The sequence below is a fragment of the Borostomias antarcticus genome (assembly GCF_949987555.1).
Source record: "Borostomias antarcticus genome assembly, chromosome: 22".
Lineage (NCBI taxonomy): Eukaryota > Metazoa > Chordata > Actinopteri > Stomiiformes > Stomiidae > Borostomias > Borostomias antarcticus.
In genome coordinates this window covers 12,681,286-12,703,785 of record NC_140255.1, presented here as the reverse complement: position 1 = coordinate 12,703,785, position 22,500 = coordinate 12,681,286, and the positions used below count along the sequence as shown (strand labels likewise).

Below are 22,500 nucleotides of genomic sequence, written 5' to 3'. Positions count from 1 at the left end.
ACTAGTAGGTAAATTGTTGTAGCTGAATTGCAACAAATTAGTATAAAATAAAATAGTTTTACTGATGGCCAGGGCTGGACTGACATTATATTCTACAGGCCCGGTGGCCGGTGGGCCGGTCCAGTTCGGGCCGGTAGGCTATGAAAAAAAAAAAAACGCCCCCAAAAAATGGTTAATTGGTTCATTTTCTATACTGACACTGGGCTGGGCCAATCACATGCTTAAGACCAACCCCCCTTCCTCTGGTAGGCTCAACCATGACCCCTCCAGCCCTCCCCCTGACCTGATGGTCCACGACATCCCAATGTCAAAATCGTGAGTCATGACGAGGCAAAATGGATAGAAAGCGCAAAGGGAGTGCCCAGAAAATCCAGGAAAAGACATTGAAAAAGTTGGCAGAGGATGCCTCGAAATATGTCAAAATTCCATATATGTTCTCTGGAACGACTGTGGGGGCTGGGGGTCCTACAGAAATGCTACCGGCTGCAAGCACTAGCACTGCTGCTAACACTAGCACTGCTGCTAGTCAGAAACACCGTGCGTCAGCAACACCGTGCGTCGTTAGTCGAGTACGAGGCATCTGACACTAGCGACACAGAGTCTGACGTTGAGTCAGTTGTGACAGTGGAGGTGGAGGATACAGAGGGTACAGCAGCTAAAGAGGTAAGCAGCTGTAGCTAACTAGCCAGGGCATTTGGGAGTTGAGCGTCTGATGCAATTGACTTAGGCTAGGGATGATAGCTGCCAGTTTCCCCTACCAATGCTTTGGAGGCCCGCCCCCCCAACGGGACCCTCCGCCCCTCTTGAAAGACCCCAAAAGCCAGAAAATAGCGGACTTTTAGATCGCTAACATTTTTAGCATAAGTCAATGGAGTTTAACATAGCGAAAATTAGCATATGTTGTAACTAGCTACATACTGTAAGTAATGTAACCACAGCTTAGAGTCCATGTATTCTGATGTTAGTAACTACAAATGTATGGCATAGCCTACATTTTAGGTTAACATCTTGAATCTGTGTTGACTGTTAGTTCCCATTTTCCCCCATTCCCTATGCATTTTAAGCTGTTTAAATGTTATTTTCTCTAGTAATATGTTTTTATTTTTGTAGTTATGTGCACTGGTTTCATTTCAGCTCAGTGTAGATAAATGTACTTTAAGATAAACACCTTACTGTGTGCGTCTATGACGACACTGTTGACACCATGTATCCATGACATGCCCGCCACATCTCATCACCGTAGAGTAAGTCAACAGTGAGTGAGTACACACTTGCATTGGTATACTTGATCTGTCCATGACACTTACTCAGCTCTATAGAGGTTTTCATGAATGGTAGATGTGCATCATAAGCATATTGAACAGACTACCAGGATGTTGATGGGCGGTGTCCGAGTGATTGTGGTGGGCCGGTCTGAGCCACATGGCAGGGCCTAATCTTTGTCTCAGTCCAGCCCTGCTGATGGCGGGGAGGAAATGTCTTACATAGGATAGGCTACATGTACAGTATGAACTGAGTCTCCATATCGAGGAAAGGGAGGACGAAGAGACACGAAGACGTTTAACCGAAAACTCTTTGTGAGAAGCGTAGATACGATGACGATGGAGCTTGCAGAGGATGGCTTGAGTATGACACACCGGCGTCTAGTCGACTACAGGAACAACCACTCATCTGTTCTTGGTTTACGAAGCTGGAGAGCATTCAGGCCACGAAACCTTGAAATGTAATTTTGCTCCAAATCTCCTAATTTTCTGGACAGTTTTTTTTATTGTTTATTTGATTCAGTAGCCTACAGCAGCACACTGGTCTCTCAATGAATCGTAACCTATGTGAAAGTGTAAGTGATACAAAAAGGCTATTTTTGATTTTCAACGGTAAAAAAAAATAAAGAAGCTTGGTGGGTAGACTTTTTCATCTAACAGTACAAGTTCCGCTTGGTAGGTGAGCCGAAAGGTTAATTTCAGATACTGGCTGTGACGCTCTGACTGGCCCTGACACCTTCTGTCTAATAGGCTACATGCATTATACACGTAGCCTACAGTATAATCTACTGATACGAAGAGACTAGGAGAACAGGGACCTCTTCAATCAGGGGACTGGGACAGGACACACACACGCACACACACAGAAGCAAGGGAGATGTCATGACTTAGGCTTTCCGCTCCCGAGGTATTAATATCACTCGTTTGTTATCTATAATAAGAAATCTCTCTTTTCATCCCTACTTCCCAGCCTCACCATCCTGCAGCAGGGGAAGTCTGATTAGAGCTCTGATGCCATGACAGACAGACGTGTGTGTGTGTGTGCGTGTGTGTGTGTGTATGTGTGCATGCGCGCCTGCCTGTATGTGTGTGCGAGCCGAGATAAGGCAAGTGGCCAGTCTGGTGTGTGTCACTGCCACCTGAGTCCCAGTTAGACGCATGGCCTAAAAAGGGGATTTCTGCCAGACCTGGCATCCTGCTGCTCCCCAAGCCCCCACGCCAGCACACACACACACACACACACACTACCTCGAAGACCCCCCAAACCCCCCCAAATACCCCCTTTCTTTCTACACCTCCTCCCTGTCTATCCTTCCTCCCCCTCTCTGTGTTATCCTCTCATCCTCTCATCCTCTCATCCTCTCATCCCCCACGTTCTTTCTCTTCAATAACGCCAACTTCTTCAGACAATTAAGACTCCTGAACAAAGAAAGAGAGAGCGCTCGTGTGTGTGTGTGTGTGTGTGTGTGTACGTGTGTGTGGAAGAAGAGAGGAAAGGAGAGAGGATGTGTAAAAACACCTGAAAAAAGAAGGGAGGGAGAGGGAGGAAGTGTAAAACAGCTCCCCGTCTGTCTGGTAGCTTGTTGTGAAACTGGTTAATATTATGAGGGAGGGAGAGAGAGAGAGAGAGAGAGAGAGAGAGAGAGAGAGAAAGAGAGAGAGACAGAGGGAGAGATAGAGAGAGAGAGAGAGAGAGAGAGAGAGAGAGAGAGAGAGAGAGAGAGAGAGAGAGGGAGGGAGGGAGGGGGAGAGAGAGAGAGAGGGAGCGGGAGGGAGCGGGAGGGAGGGAGAGAGAGAGGGAGGGGGATGGAAGGAGGGAGAGAGAGAGAGGGAGGGAGAGAGAGAGGGAGGGGGAGGGAGGGAGAGAGAGAGAGAGAGGGAGGGGGAGGGAGGGAGGGAGAGAGAGGGAGGGGGAGGGAGGGAGAGGGGAGTGAGAAAAAGTGAGAGTGTGAGAGAGAATGAAGGAGACCACTTGAGGTAAATCAAAGAACAAATACAGTAGGTATGACTAAAATAGTGGAGGAGGGAATTGTTGGCTGAACAGTTGGAGGGGGTGCAGGAGAGGTGAGGGAGGGAGAGAGAGCGGTCTGAGTATTAGGTAAGTCTTTGGACAGACAGTGCTAAGAGAGTTTAGGTAACTGGATTCAGATGCCCAATGAGACTTGGAGGTTTGTCGGAGCCAACATATATCCCGGGCAGCCCTCCTTCTCCTCCACTCCGCTCCTCTCCTCTCTCCCTCTTTCTCTCTCTCTCTCTCTCCCCGCTCATGCCATTCTGTGCAGCCAAGCCCAGGCTTCTACAATACCCTAATGAGAAAAAGCTGGTAGGAAAATCCTGGCCAGAGTCCTACATAAACTTACAGACATCTCACGAAACAGCCCAAGGAGAGCACAGAGAGGAGCAGCAGAGAGAGAGAGAGAGAGAGAGAGAGAGAGAGAGAGAGAGAGAGAGAGAGAGAGGAGGGGGGGGGAGAGAAAGAGAGGGTAGGGGACTAGGGAGAGAGAGGGGGGGTCTGGGACGGAGGCCGGGAGACATAGCAACAGCGCAAAGAAGCCAGCGGGAGATATTGAAGGGACAAGGTAGGATTAGAAAGAAAAGAAAGTGAGATTATAAGTTTTTTGATTTGACCCCCCGCGCACACACACAGACACACACACACACACACACACACACAAACACACATGCACACACACACACACGTGCGCACAAACTCACGCACACATGCACACACACACACACACACACACACATCAACAGAAATAGTGTGGAAGAGAGAATGACAGAAAATCAAACAGCTCAATCAGAAGGGGATCTGAGAGCCCTCAGCGATTAACGAGGGTTTGACGCTCTGCTGACTGGCTCTGCTCTCTGCAGCATTGATTACTCATTAATTACTGGTCAATTCAATGTGTGGACAGGCACAAGAACACACGGATGCATGTGAGCACACACACACACACAGACACACACATGCAATCTCTTACACAAACACATTTAGTGAAAAGAATACAGGGAGTCACAAATCAACAGACAAGCTAGTGAAGGTGGGACACACACACACACGCGCATAGACACATACACACACACACGCAAAGACACATAGACACATACACACACACACGCAAAGACACACACACACACATAGACACACACACACACAAAGACACACACACACACAGACTACATACACACACACACATAGACTACATACACACACACACGCAAAGACACACACACACATAGACTACACACACACACACACACACGAAAAGACACACACACACATAGACTACATACACACACACACGCAAAGACACATACACACAAACACACATAGACACATACACACACACACGCAAAGGCACACACACACATAGACTACATACACACACACACGCAAAGACACACACACACACACACACATAAACACATACACACGCAAAGGCACACACACACATAGACTACATACACACACACACGCGAAGACACACACACACACACATAGACACATACACACACACACGCAAAGGCACACACACACACACAGACTACATACAGAATGAGAGGAATGATCACAGAGAGGTCTGAGAGGAGTGGTTTCAAGGTTTGGAGAAAACACATCAGTAAAAGTCTCTCTCTCTCTCTCTCTCTCTCTCTCTCTCTCTCTCCTCCCTCTCTCTCTCCCTCCCCTCTTTCCCTCCCTCTCTCCATCCCTCCGTTGGGGAGCCAGCCTGTGGTTTTTACTGGATTCACATTCATTAGTTAACTAGGCCACTGGAGTCCTGGGGAAGAGCACAGCACATGTCTGACAAGAGAAATAAAGAAATACAACCAACGCCATCACAAAAACGCTTTCTATTAAAGACACAACACACACACACACACACAAACAAAGAGTCATAAAACACAAGTCTGGAGTCTCTCCCTCTTTCTCTCTCGCTCTCTCTCCCCCCTGCCCCCCACCCACACTCATTGTCAGAGCCAAAGAAAGAGAGTCAAAGAGGGAGAAGGAGAGAGAGAGAGAGAGAGAGAGAGAGAGAGAGAGAGTGGTCCTACCGGTGTATGTGGAGGTTGTGGTTAGCTCCTGAATCACTGTGGTCATTGTCTCATAGGACATATATCAGGTTTCCCTCTCTCTCATGACGCCCCCCCCCCCCCCACACACACACACATACACACACACACGCGCACACGCAGATACACACACAACCGGAGTGAGATGGATTCACCAGACAAACAGCAAAATGTCTCAGATGAACTGACAGACCAACCCCAGCGGTCTTCATCTGTCTAACCCTGACCTCTAGCCTAGAAGACCTCATAGCAACATCATAGCAACCCTCCAATCTGAATATCAAGTCAATGTTCAGAGGCACGCCACACACACACACACACACACGCACACACACACGCACAAACAACCGAAACAGCTTTCTTAGTTATTCAGTCTGTCTTGTGTAATAGCTAGAACAAAGCTCCTCATTAAGTATAGACTCCCCATGGATGGGGCCTGACCTCTTTCTCTGTCTCTCTCTCTCTTCCTCTCTCTCTCTCTCTCTTCCTCTCTCTCTCTCTCTCTTCCTCTCTCTCTCTCTTCCTCTCTCTCTCTCTCTCTCTCTCTCTCTCTTCCTTTCTCTCTCTCTCTCTCTCTTCCTCTCTCTCTCTCTCTCTCTCACTCTCTCTTCCTTTCTCTCTCTCTCTCTCTCTTCCTCTCTCTCTCTCTCTTCCTCTCTCTCTCTCTCTTCCTCCCTTTCTTTCTCTCCCTCTCTCCATCTCTCTCCTCCCCAGATCACTATAACACTGTTATTCAAGCACTAATTCTCACATTCATTGGTTGGATGTGCACTGGCTGATGTACATCAGACACTGGACACACACACACTGATTTTCCTCACTGCTACCAATTAATCACTATTTGGCTTGAGCAGCTTCAGCATCATCACTTCACTTTATGTGTGTCTGTGTGTATGTGTGTGTGTGTTACAGATAGCAATGGGGGTTTCTAAAATCCTTTGAAATCCTCACACACACACATTCAGTATACACACACACACACACACACAGTCGGAAAACCATACATATATTTCAAAGTGCCTGGCATGCAATTACATACTGTACATATCAGAGAGATCATACATTCAGTGAGACATGAATCACGCCACACTACATACTACACACACAGTGACACGCCACAGGGGAATCCTAGCATGCTTAAGCAAACATAAATACTTCATCAAACATAATGGTAATCCCACTCCATCAGGAATGATCATTCTGAGTTCAGATCGAGACCTGGAGATCTATAGATGTCTTCTCAGTATTGGTAGATGGTAGTATACAGTACATCTACACACACACACACACACACACACACATACACACACACATGGGCAAGTCCCCCCCCCACCCCACACACACACACACACACACCTGTGATAAATGTGAAGTATTTTTAGACGTCTGAAATTCTCTGCAGAAAAGTAGACAGGCGGAGACTAGAGAGAGAGAGAGAATAGAGATGGAGAAAGAAAGAGAGAGAGAGAGAGAGAGAGAGAGAGAGCAAATAAATATGAAAGTAAAGTCGTTGGCTCACCCTGGCCCACTTTTTCACCTCTTAAAAATGCTCTCTGAAAACCCAAGCGCTCTCCAACTGGGGGTTGGGGTTTTGGACACGATGGAAATGGCAACCGCTCCCCCTCCCGAGCCAACGAGAGAGGCTTTCAACTGCGGAGCCAAGAGGGAAGAGAGAGGGAAGAACACATTTTCTGCTGATTGAGTAAGTGTTGACTTCAGCCTCTATTATTTCTGAGATCCATCAGCAGAATGCTCCTTGTTTTACTGGTACTGGAAGTCTACTGTAAGTCAATACCGCTGGCTTTATTCCTACAGGTGTTGCCATAGCACTGTTCAGATAGAGTGACAAGCTGGATGTCAGCGAGGTGCCATCGCTCAATGCACCAGGACATGTAATCCTCTGCTTAACTCAGAGGGAGAGGATGGCGAAAAAGAGAGATAGACAGAGAGAGAGAGCTGGACGCATTCCCATCTCTCCTCTCCTCCTCGGCCCTGGCAAGATCAAGCCCCCTTGACAGAGAGGAGACACCTACGGGAGTCCTACGTGTGTGTGTGTGTGTGTGTGTGTGTGTGTGTGTGTGTGTGTGTGTGTGTGTGTGTGTGTGTGTGTGTGTGTGTGTGTGTGTGTGTGTGTGTGTGTGTGTGTTTGTGTGTGTGTGTGCGTGTGTGTATTTGTTTGCCTTCCAGGAAGCTCGCACAAACACACGCAGGCACTAACTCACACTCTCTCTGCCTCTCTCACACTTGCCCAGACACAGCAATCATTAGCAAAACCAGCACAGGGAATTTCACACAGGCAACATGCCGGGCACCACATCACTCACAGCGGTGCCCCAGGGGTCTTCAATTAGGCCCTAAATACCTGAGTGAGTTTCCAGGGGTCCTAATTACCCTCTGTCTGTACACTGTGTGCCAGGGGCCTCCAGGGGCCACTCTGGGATTTCAGGGCCAGGGGCTTACTTGTGCCCTGCCTGCAGCAAAGGGGTAGAAGTGGTCTCTAATTGCAGTAGAGTTTGTTGAGGGATATGATGTGGTTGATGTATTTTTTGGATTATCACACACACACACTTGCACGCTCATACACACACACACACATACAGTATATATATGTGTGTGTGTGTGTGTGTGTGTGTGATCATAATTTTATAAACTGTGTAATAGTATAATACTGTGTAAATACTATATACTCTGTATACATTAGCTGTGTTCGGAATCGCTCCCTATTCACTATATAGTGCACTATATAGGGCGTCAGCCATTTTGTTTGTAGTGTCCGAATTCTCCACGGAATTTTCGTTCCCTATATAGTCCACTATTTATTACCCACAAGTCACCTTGATTTCCAGGGTACAGTGCATGTACCCTACATTTTGTCCGGTATACCACAATGCAATGCAGTTCAGTTGTCTCGCGAAGAGGGCTGTGAACGGAGGATGGCGGCGGCAACTTTCGTGTATAAACTGAAGGAACTCTAGCTTGCGGAGCTAAATCGTAAACATGTAATGTTTGTAAACATGTTACTTGATCGTGCGCTTCATAGCTAGCTAGGGGGCGCGGCTATAGCCAACGTTACATCTTGCAATTAACAGACATGACCAAAGTAGAAAAACCACACATGCACATGATTAGAATTTAAATTTCAACACTTTATTTGGGATTTAACATTCAAAATGAACACACAAAAGCAAATCCGATACTACCTGAGTGAGTACATCTCAACCTGCAGCGTGAATGCTCCCTGTTAGACTTGTTTGTTTACACGATACTGGGCGCATCCGCTTGCATCACACGAATGACCGACGCATTTTTGTGACGTTTGGTGTAGTGTCCGAATACTCCTTAAACCATTCCCTAGGTAGTTCACTACATAGTGAACCCTATATAGGGAATAGGGAGTGAGGGAACGAGGGAGCGATTCCGAACACAGCTATTGTGTATATATACTATAGGGGTGTAACAATATATCGTGCCACAATATATCGCGATACAGAAGCGTCACAATATGTATCGTCAAGGTGAAAACATTATCGTGATATGTTTATTGTATATCAGTGAACGCTGGCTACACAACGCTGGTAACAAACACGTCTTTTGTCTCTAGGCCTATCCATGATATTACAACAGTTAAGCTCTAAATTCAGTGTATTGGAGTAGAAATGTGGAGAAATGCACTATTGGTGTGAACAGCAGCGCTACTGCAACGCTTCACACCTGCCCTTAGTGTATCGTATCGTATTCTTATTGTCAACCCAATATCATGTATTGTTTCGTGAGATTAGTGTATCGTTACACCCCTAATATACTACCATATATATTTAATAACAACCTCTGCTATACACATAATGTGAGCAAGGTATAGATAGCACCAGATATCAGGAGTCAGGATAGCAGGTAGGCTGAAAGAGAGAGAGAGAGAGAGAGAGAGAGAGAGAGAGAGAGAGAGAGAGAGAGAGAGAGAGAGAGAGAGAGAGAGGGAGGTTGGGAGAGACATAGATGGAGATGGAGGTGTATTGCCGCAGTCAGTGTTCAGGTACGTTGGTATGCATTCTGCTCTCAGAATGCTGAGTATGCTGAGTGGAATAATGACTACATACACGCAAACACACACACACACACACACACACACACACACAGACTCCGTGGGGGGTAGCAGAGACAGATCGATCTCAGTTATATTACAGAGTATTACAGAACCAGCTGACCTTTTCTTGAATCACAATGGATACACATTAAAGGTCAAATATGGATGAAGAGGAACGTCTAAATAAAATCTCTCCAGACACATACTGTACACACACACAAACACACACACTAAGACGTCTGGGCTACAAAGGCACGGCGTTAGCTATGCACAGAGAAAGAGAGAGAGAGAGAGAGAAAGAAAAAGAAGGAGAGACAAAGAGAGAGAGAGAGAGAGCTAGCACTGTGTGCCATTGACACACATACACACACACACACACACACCCCTCACAGCAAAGCTGAGACTTAACAAGCCAGCCGTGGGTTTCACATCCATACTGCAGTCCCACCAGGCTCTGGCCTGACTGACTTATCTAAACGCCAGCTTTTCCTCAGATGACCCCCTCCAAGTTTCCCCGTCATGGTGCAGCAGACAGAGGCTATGAGGGGGTGTCGTCACGTCACTGCGGTTACAGTAAAAGGGGCTTGTGTCGAGCGAAGCAACGTCTCTGTGGACTGAACACTGTTGAGGAACTGAACGCCATGACTGTATGGAAGAGAGCACAGGTTATGAGACACCGGGGGCGTTTCCTGTGGCCCCTGGAGCACGGCCCCGGAGACGACCGAGGAAAAGCTGCCGGCGCGTAGCTATTCACTACTCCTGTCTGTGTGATTGTCATTGAAGCAACGCACTGACTGGACCAGACCAGCTGACTGACTAGTTGGCTGGATGGCTGGTTGAACAACTGGCTGGTTCACTAGCTGAACGGTTTGCTGACCGGCTGGCCGGCTGGCCGGATAGCTGGCTGTCTATTTGGCTGGAGAACATATCTGTAGGTGTGTCTGTGCAGTGGCTGGGGTTGTCAGTCACCAGAGCGAACCTTTCGTGGGGACAGAAGAAGAGAGGGAAGGAAGAATCAGATAAAAAGAGGAAGAAGGGGTACTAGAGCATAGTCTTGGAGTCAGCAGTAACATTTCACTGTGACTGATCACGTACACTACATGTGACAAATAAAGAAATCTTGATCTTGAATCTAGGGAAGGAGAAACTCAATGAAATCACTGGAGGAGAGGAGGGGAGAGGAGGAGAGAGGAGGGAAGAGGGAGAGATGGGATAGGATAGGATGTGATAGGATAGGATAGGATAGGATAGGATAGGATAGGATAGGATAGGATAGGATAGGATAGGATAGGATAGGATGGGATAGGATAGGATAGGATGGGATAGGATAGGATAGGATAGGATAGGATAGGATAGGATAGGATAGGATAGGATAGGATAGGATAGGATGGGATGAGATAGGATAGGATGGGATGGGATGGGATGGGATGGGATGGGATGGGATAGGATAGGATAGGATAGGATAGGATAGGATAGGATAGGATAGGATAGGATAGGATAGGATGGGATGAGATAGGATAGGATGTGATAGGACGGGATAGGATAGGATAGGATAGGATAGGATAGGATAGGATAGGATAGGATAGGATAGGATAGGATAGGATAGGATAGGATGGGATAGGATAGGATGGGATGGGATAGGATAGGATAGGATAGGATAGGATGGGATGAGATAGGATAGGATAGGATGGGATGGGATGGGATGGGATGGGATGGGATGGGATGGGATGGGATGGGATGGGATGGGATGGGATGGGATAGGATGGGATGGGATGGGATGGGATGGGATGGGATGGGATGGGATGGGATGGGATGGGATGGGATGGGATGGGATGGGATGGGATGGGGGATATGGGTAAACAAATGAGTCCGAGGAGCAGGTTTGAGAGGAGAAGACGACACTGAAGCGGTTATTATAAACATGTCACACACACACACACACGCAATCCTAATCCCTAACATAAAAATAAAGGCTGCAAGGAGCTCCCCAAGCACACATCACAGAGTCTATGTGCCAACACATACACACCATATATATACACACCATATATATACACATGAATCAACACATACACACCATATATATACACATGAATCAACACATACACACCATATATATACACATGAATCAACACATACACACCATATATATACACATGAATCAACACATACACACCATATATATACACATGAATCAACACATACACACCATATATATACACATGAATCAACACATACACACCATATATATACACATGAATCGATAGTGGACTAGTGTCTCTCAGGTATGATTCAATAAAAGACTCAGAATCACCACTCCAGTAGCAGCTTGACACTCAAGAGGACCACCACCCAGGAGTCAATAACCAGCTAGCTGGTGCATAGGCTTATCAATAAACTAATTATGCTACATCCACATTACAAGTACCTCCACTGACTCAACTGCCAGTAGTTGGGTGGAGGGGGACATTAACTTTTTACCAAGCTGTAGGCTAATTATAAATAATCAATCAAAACCAATCACAAAACTATGGCAGGGTTATGTCACGAATCAAGAGAAAAAGCAAGAAACACACAAAGGGTGTGTGTAGACCTACAACCCTCAAGTTACAGAATTGATTTCAGCATTCAACACAGCACTCGCAGAGTAGCTCCAGCTAGTTCATATTCTCATATCCAGAACTATAAGAACAGACATTCCCTAAGGACTACACGGGTGAAACCAGACAGTCCAAAGGCTGACATAGGACCAGCCATGACATCATTTTTTAGTCTTATCTAGCTAACTCTAACTCTTATCTAAGCCTTAGCATGTAGGATAGGCCTCTGTCAAGTCTCCACAGACGTAGGTCTGAGGAGAGGGTGTATGCTTTACACCTTATTTGTTAGTGTGACCTTTGACAAACACGGTTCATTTTCACAACCCCTAGGTTGTAGTGCACTTATCTCACAGGGGAGCCTCTCCTCTCTTTCCCGCCAACCAGACTAACAAAGCAGGTGCATCTTACCTCGCTGTAGGCAACTGGGCGCATGTGCGCGCAGGGAGGGAGCGAGGGATGCGCATTCCCGCCCTACGTTCTAAATGAAAGGATATGGGTTGTTGACCATTTTCAGACACCAGCTCCGTGGACGAGTGGTTTGCTTCAGGTAGAAAAACACCACCGGTGCCATGGTGGGGTAGGGCAGACTTTCTCCGCCGCTCGCCGACGCTTCCTCCCCGGCCGTAGACGCTCCGTCAGGAGCCGCCGCCGCTGCCGGCTCCACCTCGCTGCGTTCCGCGCTTCGTCCACCGCCTCCAGACAGGTCATTCAGCCGTATGAAAGTTCTGGGGAGAGAGGAGCGACCCTCCCCGTCCCTGGCGCCGGGGTCCCCGGAGAGATGTCCCCCATCTTCGGCCATCATTCACCCCCTGCAGCGACGGGAATGCATAAACATATGATTTCATAAACATAGGCTAATAAACAATGACATGCATAAATATGGCTTGGGCAGTAAGCGTCAGTGCGCACAACAAACTGACTTGTCCACATAGGCTACGCGGAAATGTGTGGACTGCAGATCGATTCCATTTAGTTATATCACAGAAAATATAAGGTTAAATAAGTAGCCAACTCATGTGATGTGCATTGAGAACTTTGAAACATACAGGCTAAAGGCAATACATATAGCCTGGGCTAAAACGTTTTTGGTAAATTCAAGGAGACAACTGTTAAGACTTCTGTAAAATTTAAATTCTGTAAAAAAAAAAAGAAAAAAAAGATCTGGTCTCCAACATATGCTTATAATTAGATCCAAATATTGGAGCGAAATAGGCTACAGTTGGGAGCAGGGGGGCTGCGTTATTAGATTTCTCGAAAATATGCACCTAATTTTAATGCATGATTTCCATATTTTTAAATTAAATACATTTAATTAAATACATTGGAAATTTAGACTAGCCGAGATGTCATAAAAAACATGTGTTTACAATAGGCTATTTTATCACAAAATATAGGACCAATGAGCGCCCATGGCGAAGATTGAGTGAATTTCATGAATTTCTTCTCTTAATTGTCTGACAAATAGCCTACCACCAAATCATATAAATTATATGAATATAAATCGTATTGTTTCAAAACTTGCATCAAGCATTTTGCCAGCATGGATAGCCTAGGTTATTCTGAAATCTGTTTGCGTTAGAAATGTCCTTAATCACCTCAAACCTATCGATTAGGCTACCAGAGACATAATTGATGATGTATTACCTGTATTATTCTCAGTAGATGTGCCCAGAGCGCCCTCAGTCATCGCATGATCGATTCTCTTCGCAGAAGTGCAGCCCGTATCGCGCGTAAAGGCAAGCAGGCGAGGGGCTGGGGAGGAGAAGAGTCGGCGGCTTGCGTATTAACGGTATGCGCGTCTCTCGGACTGTATAGTTTCCAGGTGGCTCTCGGTTCGTTACAGCGGAGGTTTTACGGGCACCGCGCGCCAGGCATGGTCTCTAGTCTCGAGCTCCTCTGGGACTCACGGACTCTTCAGAACCATTCCCCTTTAGAACAACTTGGAATTCTTTCCAAATCTCAGGTCCGGTAAAGTATTTTTTCTCTGGCTTTGAGACTTGCGGAATCCCAACAGCCACACTCCTACCCGTCCTCCAGCTAAATGAGCTAAACCAAACCAAAATGTATTAGGCTACAAACAAAAAACAGAATTGTTTCGTCCACTCTTAGCCTTTTCCTTGTTTTCCTCCTCGATTTTCAGTATCCAACACTTAATTCCATTCAAAACCTAGAAGTTTCAGCGACTGTATCCTGGAAGTATTTCATAAATACTAACACAGCGCCTAATATTTAAGCTCCCAATTCTAAATCCATGCTGCATCCTAACGCGTCATATAGACTATAGGTCTCATTTTTGCAAGGCCTGTAAAAACAAGGTTTGATATTTCTCCATCACATCTTATCATTACTCCGAACGAAATATCACACTCTTTCACTCTGTCTCCTTTCTGCACTCTTTTTGGACTGCGAGGCAGCCCACCACGAATCCCCTCATCCGAACTCACACAGCTGGATTCGGATTAAACTTCGCGTCCCCGCCCCTCAAGGCGCCCATCCACCAATCTGAAAGGGGCTGTACTTGGCTTCACTTTTCTATTGGCTAAGATATGTCTCAGTCTCAATTTCAACCGACAGGAGGGGCGAAACAGCTGGAAACTTACTGTCAACTATGAAATAGACAAAATTTCATTTATGAACCTGCTTTCGTTAATAAAAGTAAGCAAATAATTGTTCTCTTAAGTCTCTCATACAGTATGCTGGTGTTTGTAAAATAATATAAAGATTTGATCGTGTAGGCTATTTAACATCATTCTCAACGCCTAGGTTATTTATGTTGTGTAATAGCCTAATATCTCAGTCATCGTGATTAATTCAACTTCTATGTCTCCTAATCTTCACATCATCAAAGTTGATAGAAATGAATAGGCTACATTTCTACTGCTGCAGTACCAAGGCCCTTGCCAACACCAGTCCGTTCTGCGGTGAGAGTGTTTCTGTCTGTAGTCTTCGCAGGTGTTGGAAGCGTTGTATATTCACCCAGTCTCAGATCGATTAGTCTCGTGCACTAGGACTGCTATGGAATGCGTGCACGCAGCCGGTGAGCGTGACCACTAGAGGAAGATGTTTCTTTGGCGCGAGGCCCCCCCCCTCTCTCTCTCTCTCTCTCTCTCTCTCACTCACTCACTCACTCACTCACTCACTCACACACACACCCCCCCCCCCCCACACACACACACACACACACACACACACACACACACACACACACACACACACACACACCTACATTTACACTTTCTTTTTCTACGGCCATACAAGCTCCTTTATTCTCCCTCCCTGAGGACATATTCTTCCTAACAAACACTTTATTTTAATCATTTAGTATGGGCATTGATCTGAGAGCAGGAAGAAATCAATATGGATGGGCCGTCTAGTTTTCACCGCATCTGTCTAAGCAGCTGCTTCTTCATAGCACCATCCATTATTACCTCTGCCCCAGCAACAGCGCAGGGCGAGAGGTAATGTTTTCGGTGGCGTGAGTGTGTGCGTGCTTATGTGTGACTGTTAGCAGGATTACGCAAAAACAACTGGACCAATTTTCTCGATACTCGGTGGAAGGGTGTAGCATGGTCCAACTTAAAAGCTCTTAAATTTTGGAGCAGATCAGAATCACAGATCGGGTCCACGGCTCGCCCAACCACAGCCGTACTGTCCATTCACCTCCATTTATTTCCATTGACCATGATTACGCAAAAACTACCCAACCAATTTGTATGAAACTCAGTGAAGGGGTGCATCATGGGCCATTTTAGAACCCATTACATTTTGGAGCCGATCCAAATCACAAGCCAATCCATAAATGAAAACAAAATTTAGAACGAAGCCATCTCCCTGTGTGGGGGTGCTAGAGACACAGTGTTTGGACTGGGATGTGCGGGGGGAGAGCCCAGAGTGCACTGCATTGCCCCCCACCAGCTCTGACCCAAGGGGGGCGCCACAGAGCCAGCATGCAGCAAATACAGCCGCCCATTCACCTCCAGTCATTTTTTGGACTAGGATTACACAGAGCTTTAAGTAAAATGACAGCAATTGTACCAAACTATAACACTATTATAAAGTCTTATGAGCAGTATATGTAGGCTGTAAGTAAAGTGACAGCACTGTATAAGGTTCATACGTTCATAATTGTGTACTGTATGCTACAATTGCTAATAAAAATTGTGAATTGTATAATTGCTAATAACCTTATACAGTGCTGCCACTTTACTTAAAGGTCACAAAGTCATGCTATTGCGTGTTATGGATGTTTATAAGACATTATTCCATTTCAGAAATGTAGAATTTATAAACTGTTATGATGCATTAGAGCAGTAATCGATGTGTCTACAACTGGCTAAAGTTTGGTACAGTAGTTACAATGTGCTGTGTAGCATGGAGGTATAATACATTATATCCACAGTACCACCTATAATAATTTATAAACCTTGTATGACTATAAACATTAATAAAGAGTTTTATAAAGGCTTATAAGTGCATTATAATGTTATGAATGTGCTTATGATGAATAAACATGACCTTTATAGAAAGTGTTGCATTTGATTTTAGTATTTTGCATGAGATCTTATAAAGCCCTATTTTTCATAAGACCACAACTTAAAACTTAAAGCTTTGGAGAAACAATCCAGGGATTTAAAATGCTTCTTCATACTAGACCTAATGTTAGGATAACTTGTTTTACAACACCCTTGAAACTACAGCCTTTCTCTTACTGAGTGACAGAGCTGTCTTTTACAGAGTGATAGACAATGTGCAGATGACCCACAAAACAATTCTGGTCATTCTCTACATTTGGGGTGGTAAAATAACCTACAGGTATTTGCAAATATTCAGATGACCCACTGTTGTGGTTCTGGCTGGGTCCGCCCGACTTGTCCCCTGCTCCCAGTCCGGACCCTCGCAGCTGCCCTGGACCCCTGGTTCGCTTTGCTCGCCCCTGCCTCGTAAACCACTCTGGTCACCCCCTGCTTCCGATCCAGACCCACGCCCCTGCCTAGGATCCCTGGTTCGCTCTGCTCACCCCCTGACCCTGGTCCAGAAACTCGCCCCTGCCCCGGACCCCCGGATCGCCCTATTCACCCTCTGTTCCCGGCCTGGACCACTGCCCCTGGACCCTGAAGCCCTTTTTCCCCCCAGCTCACCCCCTGTTCCCGGCCTGGATCGCTCAACCCTGCCCCAGAACCGCGGTTAGCCCTGAGTCCCTGTTCCCGGCCTGGACTCCTGCCCCTGAGCTCCTGTGCCCTCCTGGACCCTGAGCACCTCCCCTCCCAGTGACTGCCCCTGCACTCCCCCCAGAGACTTTGGCACATGTTGTTCACATTGTCACCTGGTTTTGCGCTGCCTCCTTGTGTGTTTGGTCTTGCATTCGTTGGCTTGTCTTCTATGTTGGTTTGTGTCCTCCCAGCCCCAGCTCTAGACACCAGTTCCTCACTAGTTCCACTTCACTCCAGTCCCTCTAGCTTAGACCCCTCTGTTCTAGCCCCCAACTTGTTACCTCTCTAGTTCCCAGCCCCTAGTTCTGTTCCCACTTTTGTTCTAGCCCAGTCCCATTCCAGTCCCAGCGTCGTTCCCTGTTCCCTTCCCTTGTGTCCTAGTTCTAGTATATATGCCCTCCTGTTTTCTTTGTTCTCTGTCGGTTCATTGTCAGTGTTAGTGCGTTGCTCCCTGGTGTTCCTCTGTTCGTTTTTGCATTTTTGAGATTAAAACATTATTTTTGAGCCTGCGCTGCCTTCCTGCCATCTGCATTTTGGGTCCTACCTTCTCCACCCTCAAACCCTAACACCCACAAAATAATTCTGGCTATGCTCTACATTTGGGGTGGTAAAATAACTTTTTTTCAGAGGTGCAGATGGCCCTCAGGGAGGTGGGGCAGCAGCATGCATGTGAGCAACTTTTTTTGTTTGTTTGTTTGCACCAAGCCAAATTTTTGTATCCACCAGTCTCTTGAACAATGAGTTACCATCCCTACTTTGATCATGTGACACATTTTGCACATGTGAGCAAGATACTGTAGAGCAACAAGATATTTGGCCGTCCTGGTGTCTCCAAACACCTTCATCATTCAAAAAACACAACCTCGCCCTTCTTGTCCATGGCTGTTGTAGTGGTGTAGGACATGACGCCGTTCTACTGACCATTGTCTACTAACGACAACACAGTTCTACTGACCATTGTCTACTGACCACAAAACAGTTCTACTGACATTGTGAGACTGTGTCACTGGAAGGTTGGAATGTGGAGACAACTGATAAGGACCCCTCAGACCGAACACATCCTGTCTCCCCCCATCCCCTTGCGACAGGCCAGGCCACATTCCACATCCACAGACACTCACACAGTGAGACAAAGGAAATTCCATCCTTTGCCTTGTTTCTTGAATAAAGTGAAATTGCTTCGTCCCCACCATGTGATGCAAATACCACGTGAATAAGCCCGGTGAACAAAGTCATGGTGCTAATGCACTGTATTTGTAATCCAACTGTAATGTGTTATAAATAACAGATTCTATGCTGCTAAGTCTACCATAGTCAAGTTTGGTATCCAGCTTTGGCTAAAATCATGAATCAGTTGATTATGCATGTTGATTAAGATTATGTCATATCATGTTGAAACCATAACCGGGATATTTGATGATTCAAGAGTGAGTACAGAATCTGAGCCCCCGTTTTACGATGGGAGTGGGGCCCACTGGGTGATCCAAGTCACCAATCGGGTGCCTGTTATGCAAACAGGACACACCTCATCTCTCTGCTCCTTAAAAAGGGATCAGACAGGAAGCTCTTTCTCTCGTTCTTTCGCTCTCTCGTGCACTCTCGTGTTCTCTCTCACCTCTTCAGTAACTCTAAGTTTGTGCCGGCTGGTGAGAATCAGCCTGTATCTGGAATTTTGAACTGTTACCTAAGATCGCTGAGTCGACACAGGGGCTTAGGAAAATATTCTTCAACGATCCACCTCTGGCGAGAGCAGAGGTTTTGAATGAGATATTTGCAACTTGTGAACTCTGAAACGGAACTTTGAACTCCACGAAAATCAACTTCGCGCAGCAACGCCACTATCACTGTTCCAGCGGGAGCGCAGGCACGCTGCCCCCTTCATCGAACCGAGCGACCACCACGTCACGTGCCTCTTCCATTCGTTGAACCAGACAGCACCTACGGACATCGCGCTTCACACACCACTGTAAGGTTGACATCCAACATTCTCTTTGATGTGTGTGTGATGCCAAGTGTTGTAAGCTTAGAGGACTTGGGATAGGCTGTGATAATCTGACATCATTCTTTTCTGCTGTGTTTTCATATTGCCACATGTGTTTTTCCATCTATTATTGAATTGTGTTATAATATTAATTTGATAATTGATTAGTATAACTTCAATAAATATTAACTTTTGAGCATGTCCGAGCATCATCACATTATCTTAGGTCACTTGACTGAGTCAAGACCTCCTCCTACAGACTGAGATTGATGAATAAATTAGACTATTGATAAAGGTTATCTTGTTTCTGTGTACAAAACAGGGTGGTGCCCCATACACAAGTTGATTTAATGCATTAAATCCATATTCCTTCATATTTGTGATAACCACAGTATAAGTAAGGGATAATCAACGAGTAGGTGTGCGCTAAACGGTTTTAAGTCACGACATGGAGGCGAAGAACCAGCCGACGCGCAGCGAAGTGCCTTAAAACCGTTTAACGCACACCTATGAGTTGATTATCCCACTTATACCATGGCCCCACATTCCAAAGACAAATAAATATGTGCCATTTACTCACATTTCTACATTAAAATATAAAGAAATGTTATTTATGTGTTGCAAATTGCTGAGTTTCATTATAGTCCCTCACTGCAAAATCACATTGCTATGAAATTACAAATTGAATATCATATTTATTGGAGGAACAGCGATGACATCCAATAGTTAACATGGGTTTGGAAAGTGTCCATTACCTTTTCTTTCAGCAATGTCTCTCAACCCTGGATACGACCTAGTAACCAAACAATGAGCCAAGCAACCCAAACTAGCTAATTCCATAGCCTACTGTACCCATATATCTATGACTGTACCTACCTGATATTGCTAGATAGCAATGAGCGAAGTGTAAACTACTGCATATTTTCTGTGCAACATATAAATCGTCCAGCTGTCAAACCTAGTTGCCAACAAACCATGTATGGTAGCCAGACAACTGATTGTCCTCAACTCCAGAAGTATTGTTTTCATGTCGTGGTATGCACTGTCAGGATCTTCCGTTCATTGTGAGTTGATTTGCGAGGACAACTGACAGTGATAGGCTAATATGAAGGTATATTTGGTGCAAAATAGCTGAGCACCTGTAACAGTGAATTTGCACTTGTAGAAAATAGCCACACATGTGTAACAGTAAATTCGTAGTTGTAGAAAATAGCCACACATGTGTAACAGTAAATGTGTACTTGTAGAAAATAGCCACACATGTGTAACAGTAAATTCGTAGTCACAGAGGAAAAGTTGCACACCTGTAGAATATTTTTTCACAAATACAAATACTACAACCGCTTGAATCTGCCGCTACGAGTCACAAATCGCAAGTTCCGTGCGTATGGAGTTAGATTTGTGTCTTTATTACATTCACACTGATAGCAAAAATAATAATATTTGAGACTAAAAAAAGTTTTGTGAGAAAGTATTTTGTCACAGAATATTAAAATAATAATAATTAGAGATTAAAAAAATTATTTCAGAGAAAAAAAAAACTTTTTTTATTGATTTTTATGAAACTTGGTGGGGAGGTGTAGCATGGTCCAACTTAGAAGCCATTCGATTTTGGAGTAGATCCGAATCACGGGCCAGATCCACAAATGAAAACAGAATTTAGAATGAAGCCAGCTCCCTGTGTGGGGGTGCTAGAGACACAGGGTTTGGACTGGGGTGTGGGCAGGAAGAGCCCGGAGTACATTGCATTGCCCCCCGCTGGCTGTGACCCAAACATGGTGCAACAGAGCTGGCTAAATACAGCCACCCATTCACCTCCAGTCATTTTTTGGACTAGGATTACACAAAAACTACCGTATTGCTTTTTATGACTCATGGAGAAACATGGATTTGTTACTCTACTTGTACAAAGGTCATGTTAACTGCCTGAAAAAGAATATTGTCCATTTGGTCACATAATTCAAACAACATGACTAGCAGTGTGGACTCAACAGAATCAAATATTTTAACAAATCTGTCAGATAATTAAACAGCATCATTTTTTGAACTAGGATTACACAAAAACTACCAGACTGCTTTTCATGAAACTCAGTGGAGGTGTAGCATGGGCAAATTTAGACCCCATTTAATTTTGGCATGCACAGAGCCACAAAATGCATTCAGGGGCGTAGGTCTATGCTCTCTGAGCACCATTTCTAGTTTGATCATTAAGGCTAACTGCTCACAAACACACACACGCAAAGAGAGAGAGAGAGAGAGAGAGAGAGAGAGAGAGAGCAGGCTTTATGAAGTCTCTGTAGCACTCTACAATATGCTGTTGTCAGTTTTACTGTATTTTCACAGGAGAAGGGTGTCTGTGGAGCTAAGCTCATTCATTATTGCTTACCTTCATTAGTTGGTGATAACAAGCCTTATTGACAGGACTGCTAAGACTTACAGTCCCATTACTGATGGCGATGGACTGATGCAGGTGTAAATGGAATGGGTAGCCTATAGTCTATCAGTGTGTGATGTGGTTGGGTATCGACAGGTAAATAGCACACCTCCATTGTAGAATGGAAAAGGATCCGTATCACTATACAGCCACACTGGATAAGCACCCATGTGCAAGATTCTCACTGTATGGTCAATAGTCTGATGACTCTAAGGTACTGGCCACACCACGTCTCCTCTTACATGAGATAGGTGCATTTGTGTGTGTGCGTCTGTGTGTGCATGTGTGCATGTAATTGAACACTCATTAGGCCCTTCCCAGGCTCGCTGAATGAACTTTGTCCTATAGTTAATTACCGCATTGATCATCAAGCCCTCCTCCTCCCCTCCTCCTCCTCTCCCTCCTAATCTCCCCACCTGTCTCTCTGTTAACCCTTTGCAGAAGAGGACCAGGGAGGTGGACCCATGCACGAACACATCCTGATTTATACTGTCTAGCGTTCAGAACAATCATGAAGAGAACAGAGGACCAAACGTTGCTCCAATTTCCTGATATTATCTTCACTTTCATCAAAGCATAGAGCCGGTGTTCAACCGTGTTCAATCGTAATGCCTTATTGGGCATTTGTTTATATTTATTATATATAAAATGTATTTATCCAGGCTATAATTACTATTGTTGTCCGGTGGGAAATCAGTTCACAAGTTAAGCTCTTTCAGTTATGCACTTACAGTTTGTACGAGTGGATGTAATTTCATGGTTGGGTTCATGGATTGTACTAGCCTGGTGTGAAATAGAAGCTTTTAGAGAGTATGAACGCTTTGATCCCACATTGTCAGAAATTTCTCATTCGTCAAG

At 45.3% G+C, this 22,500-nt stretch overlaps 1 protein-coding gene across 1 annotated transcript in view; it reads right to left on the bottom strand.

The window, feature by feature from the left end:
• cacna1g (calcium channel, voltage-dependent, T type, alpha 1G subunit) overlaps positions 1-12,819 on the bottom strand; it is a gene marked incomplete at both ends in the record, with an annotated part of 203,630 nt that extends 190,811 nt beyond the window's left edge. The window contains 1 exon segment of the mRNA XM_084455864.1: positions 12,512-12,819. Within this exon segment, the coding sequence (XP_084311990.1) occupies positions 12,512-12,819 (308 nt within the window).
• Positions 12,820-22,500: the final 9,681 nt, after the last annotated feature.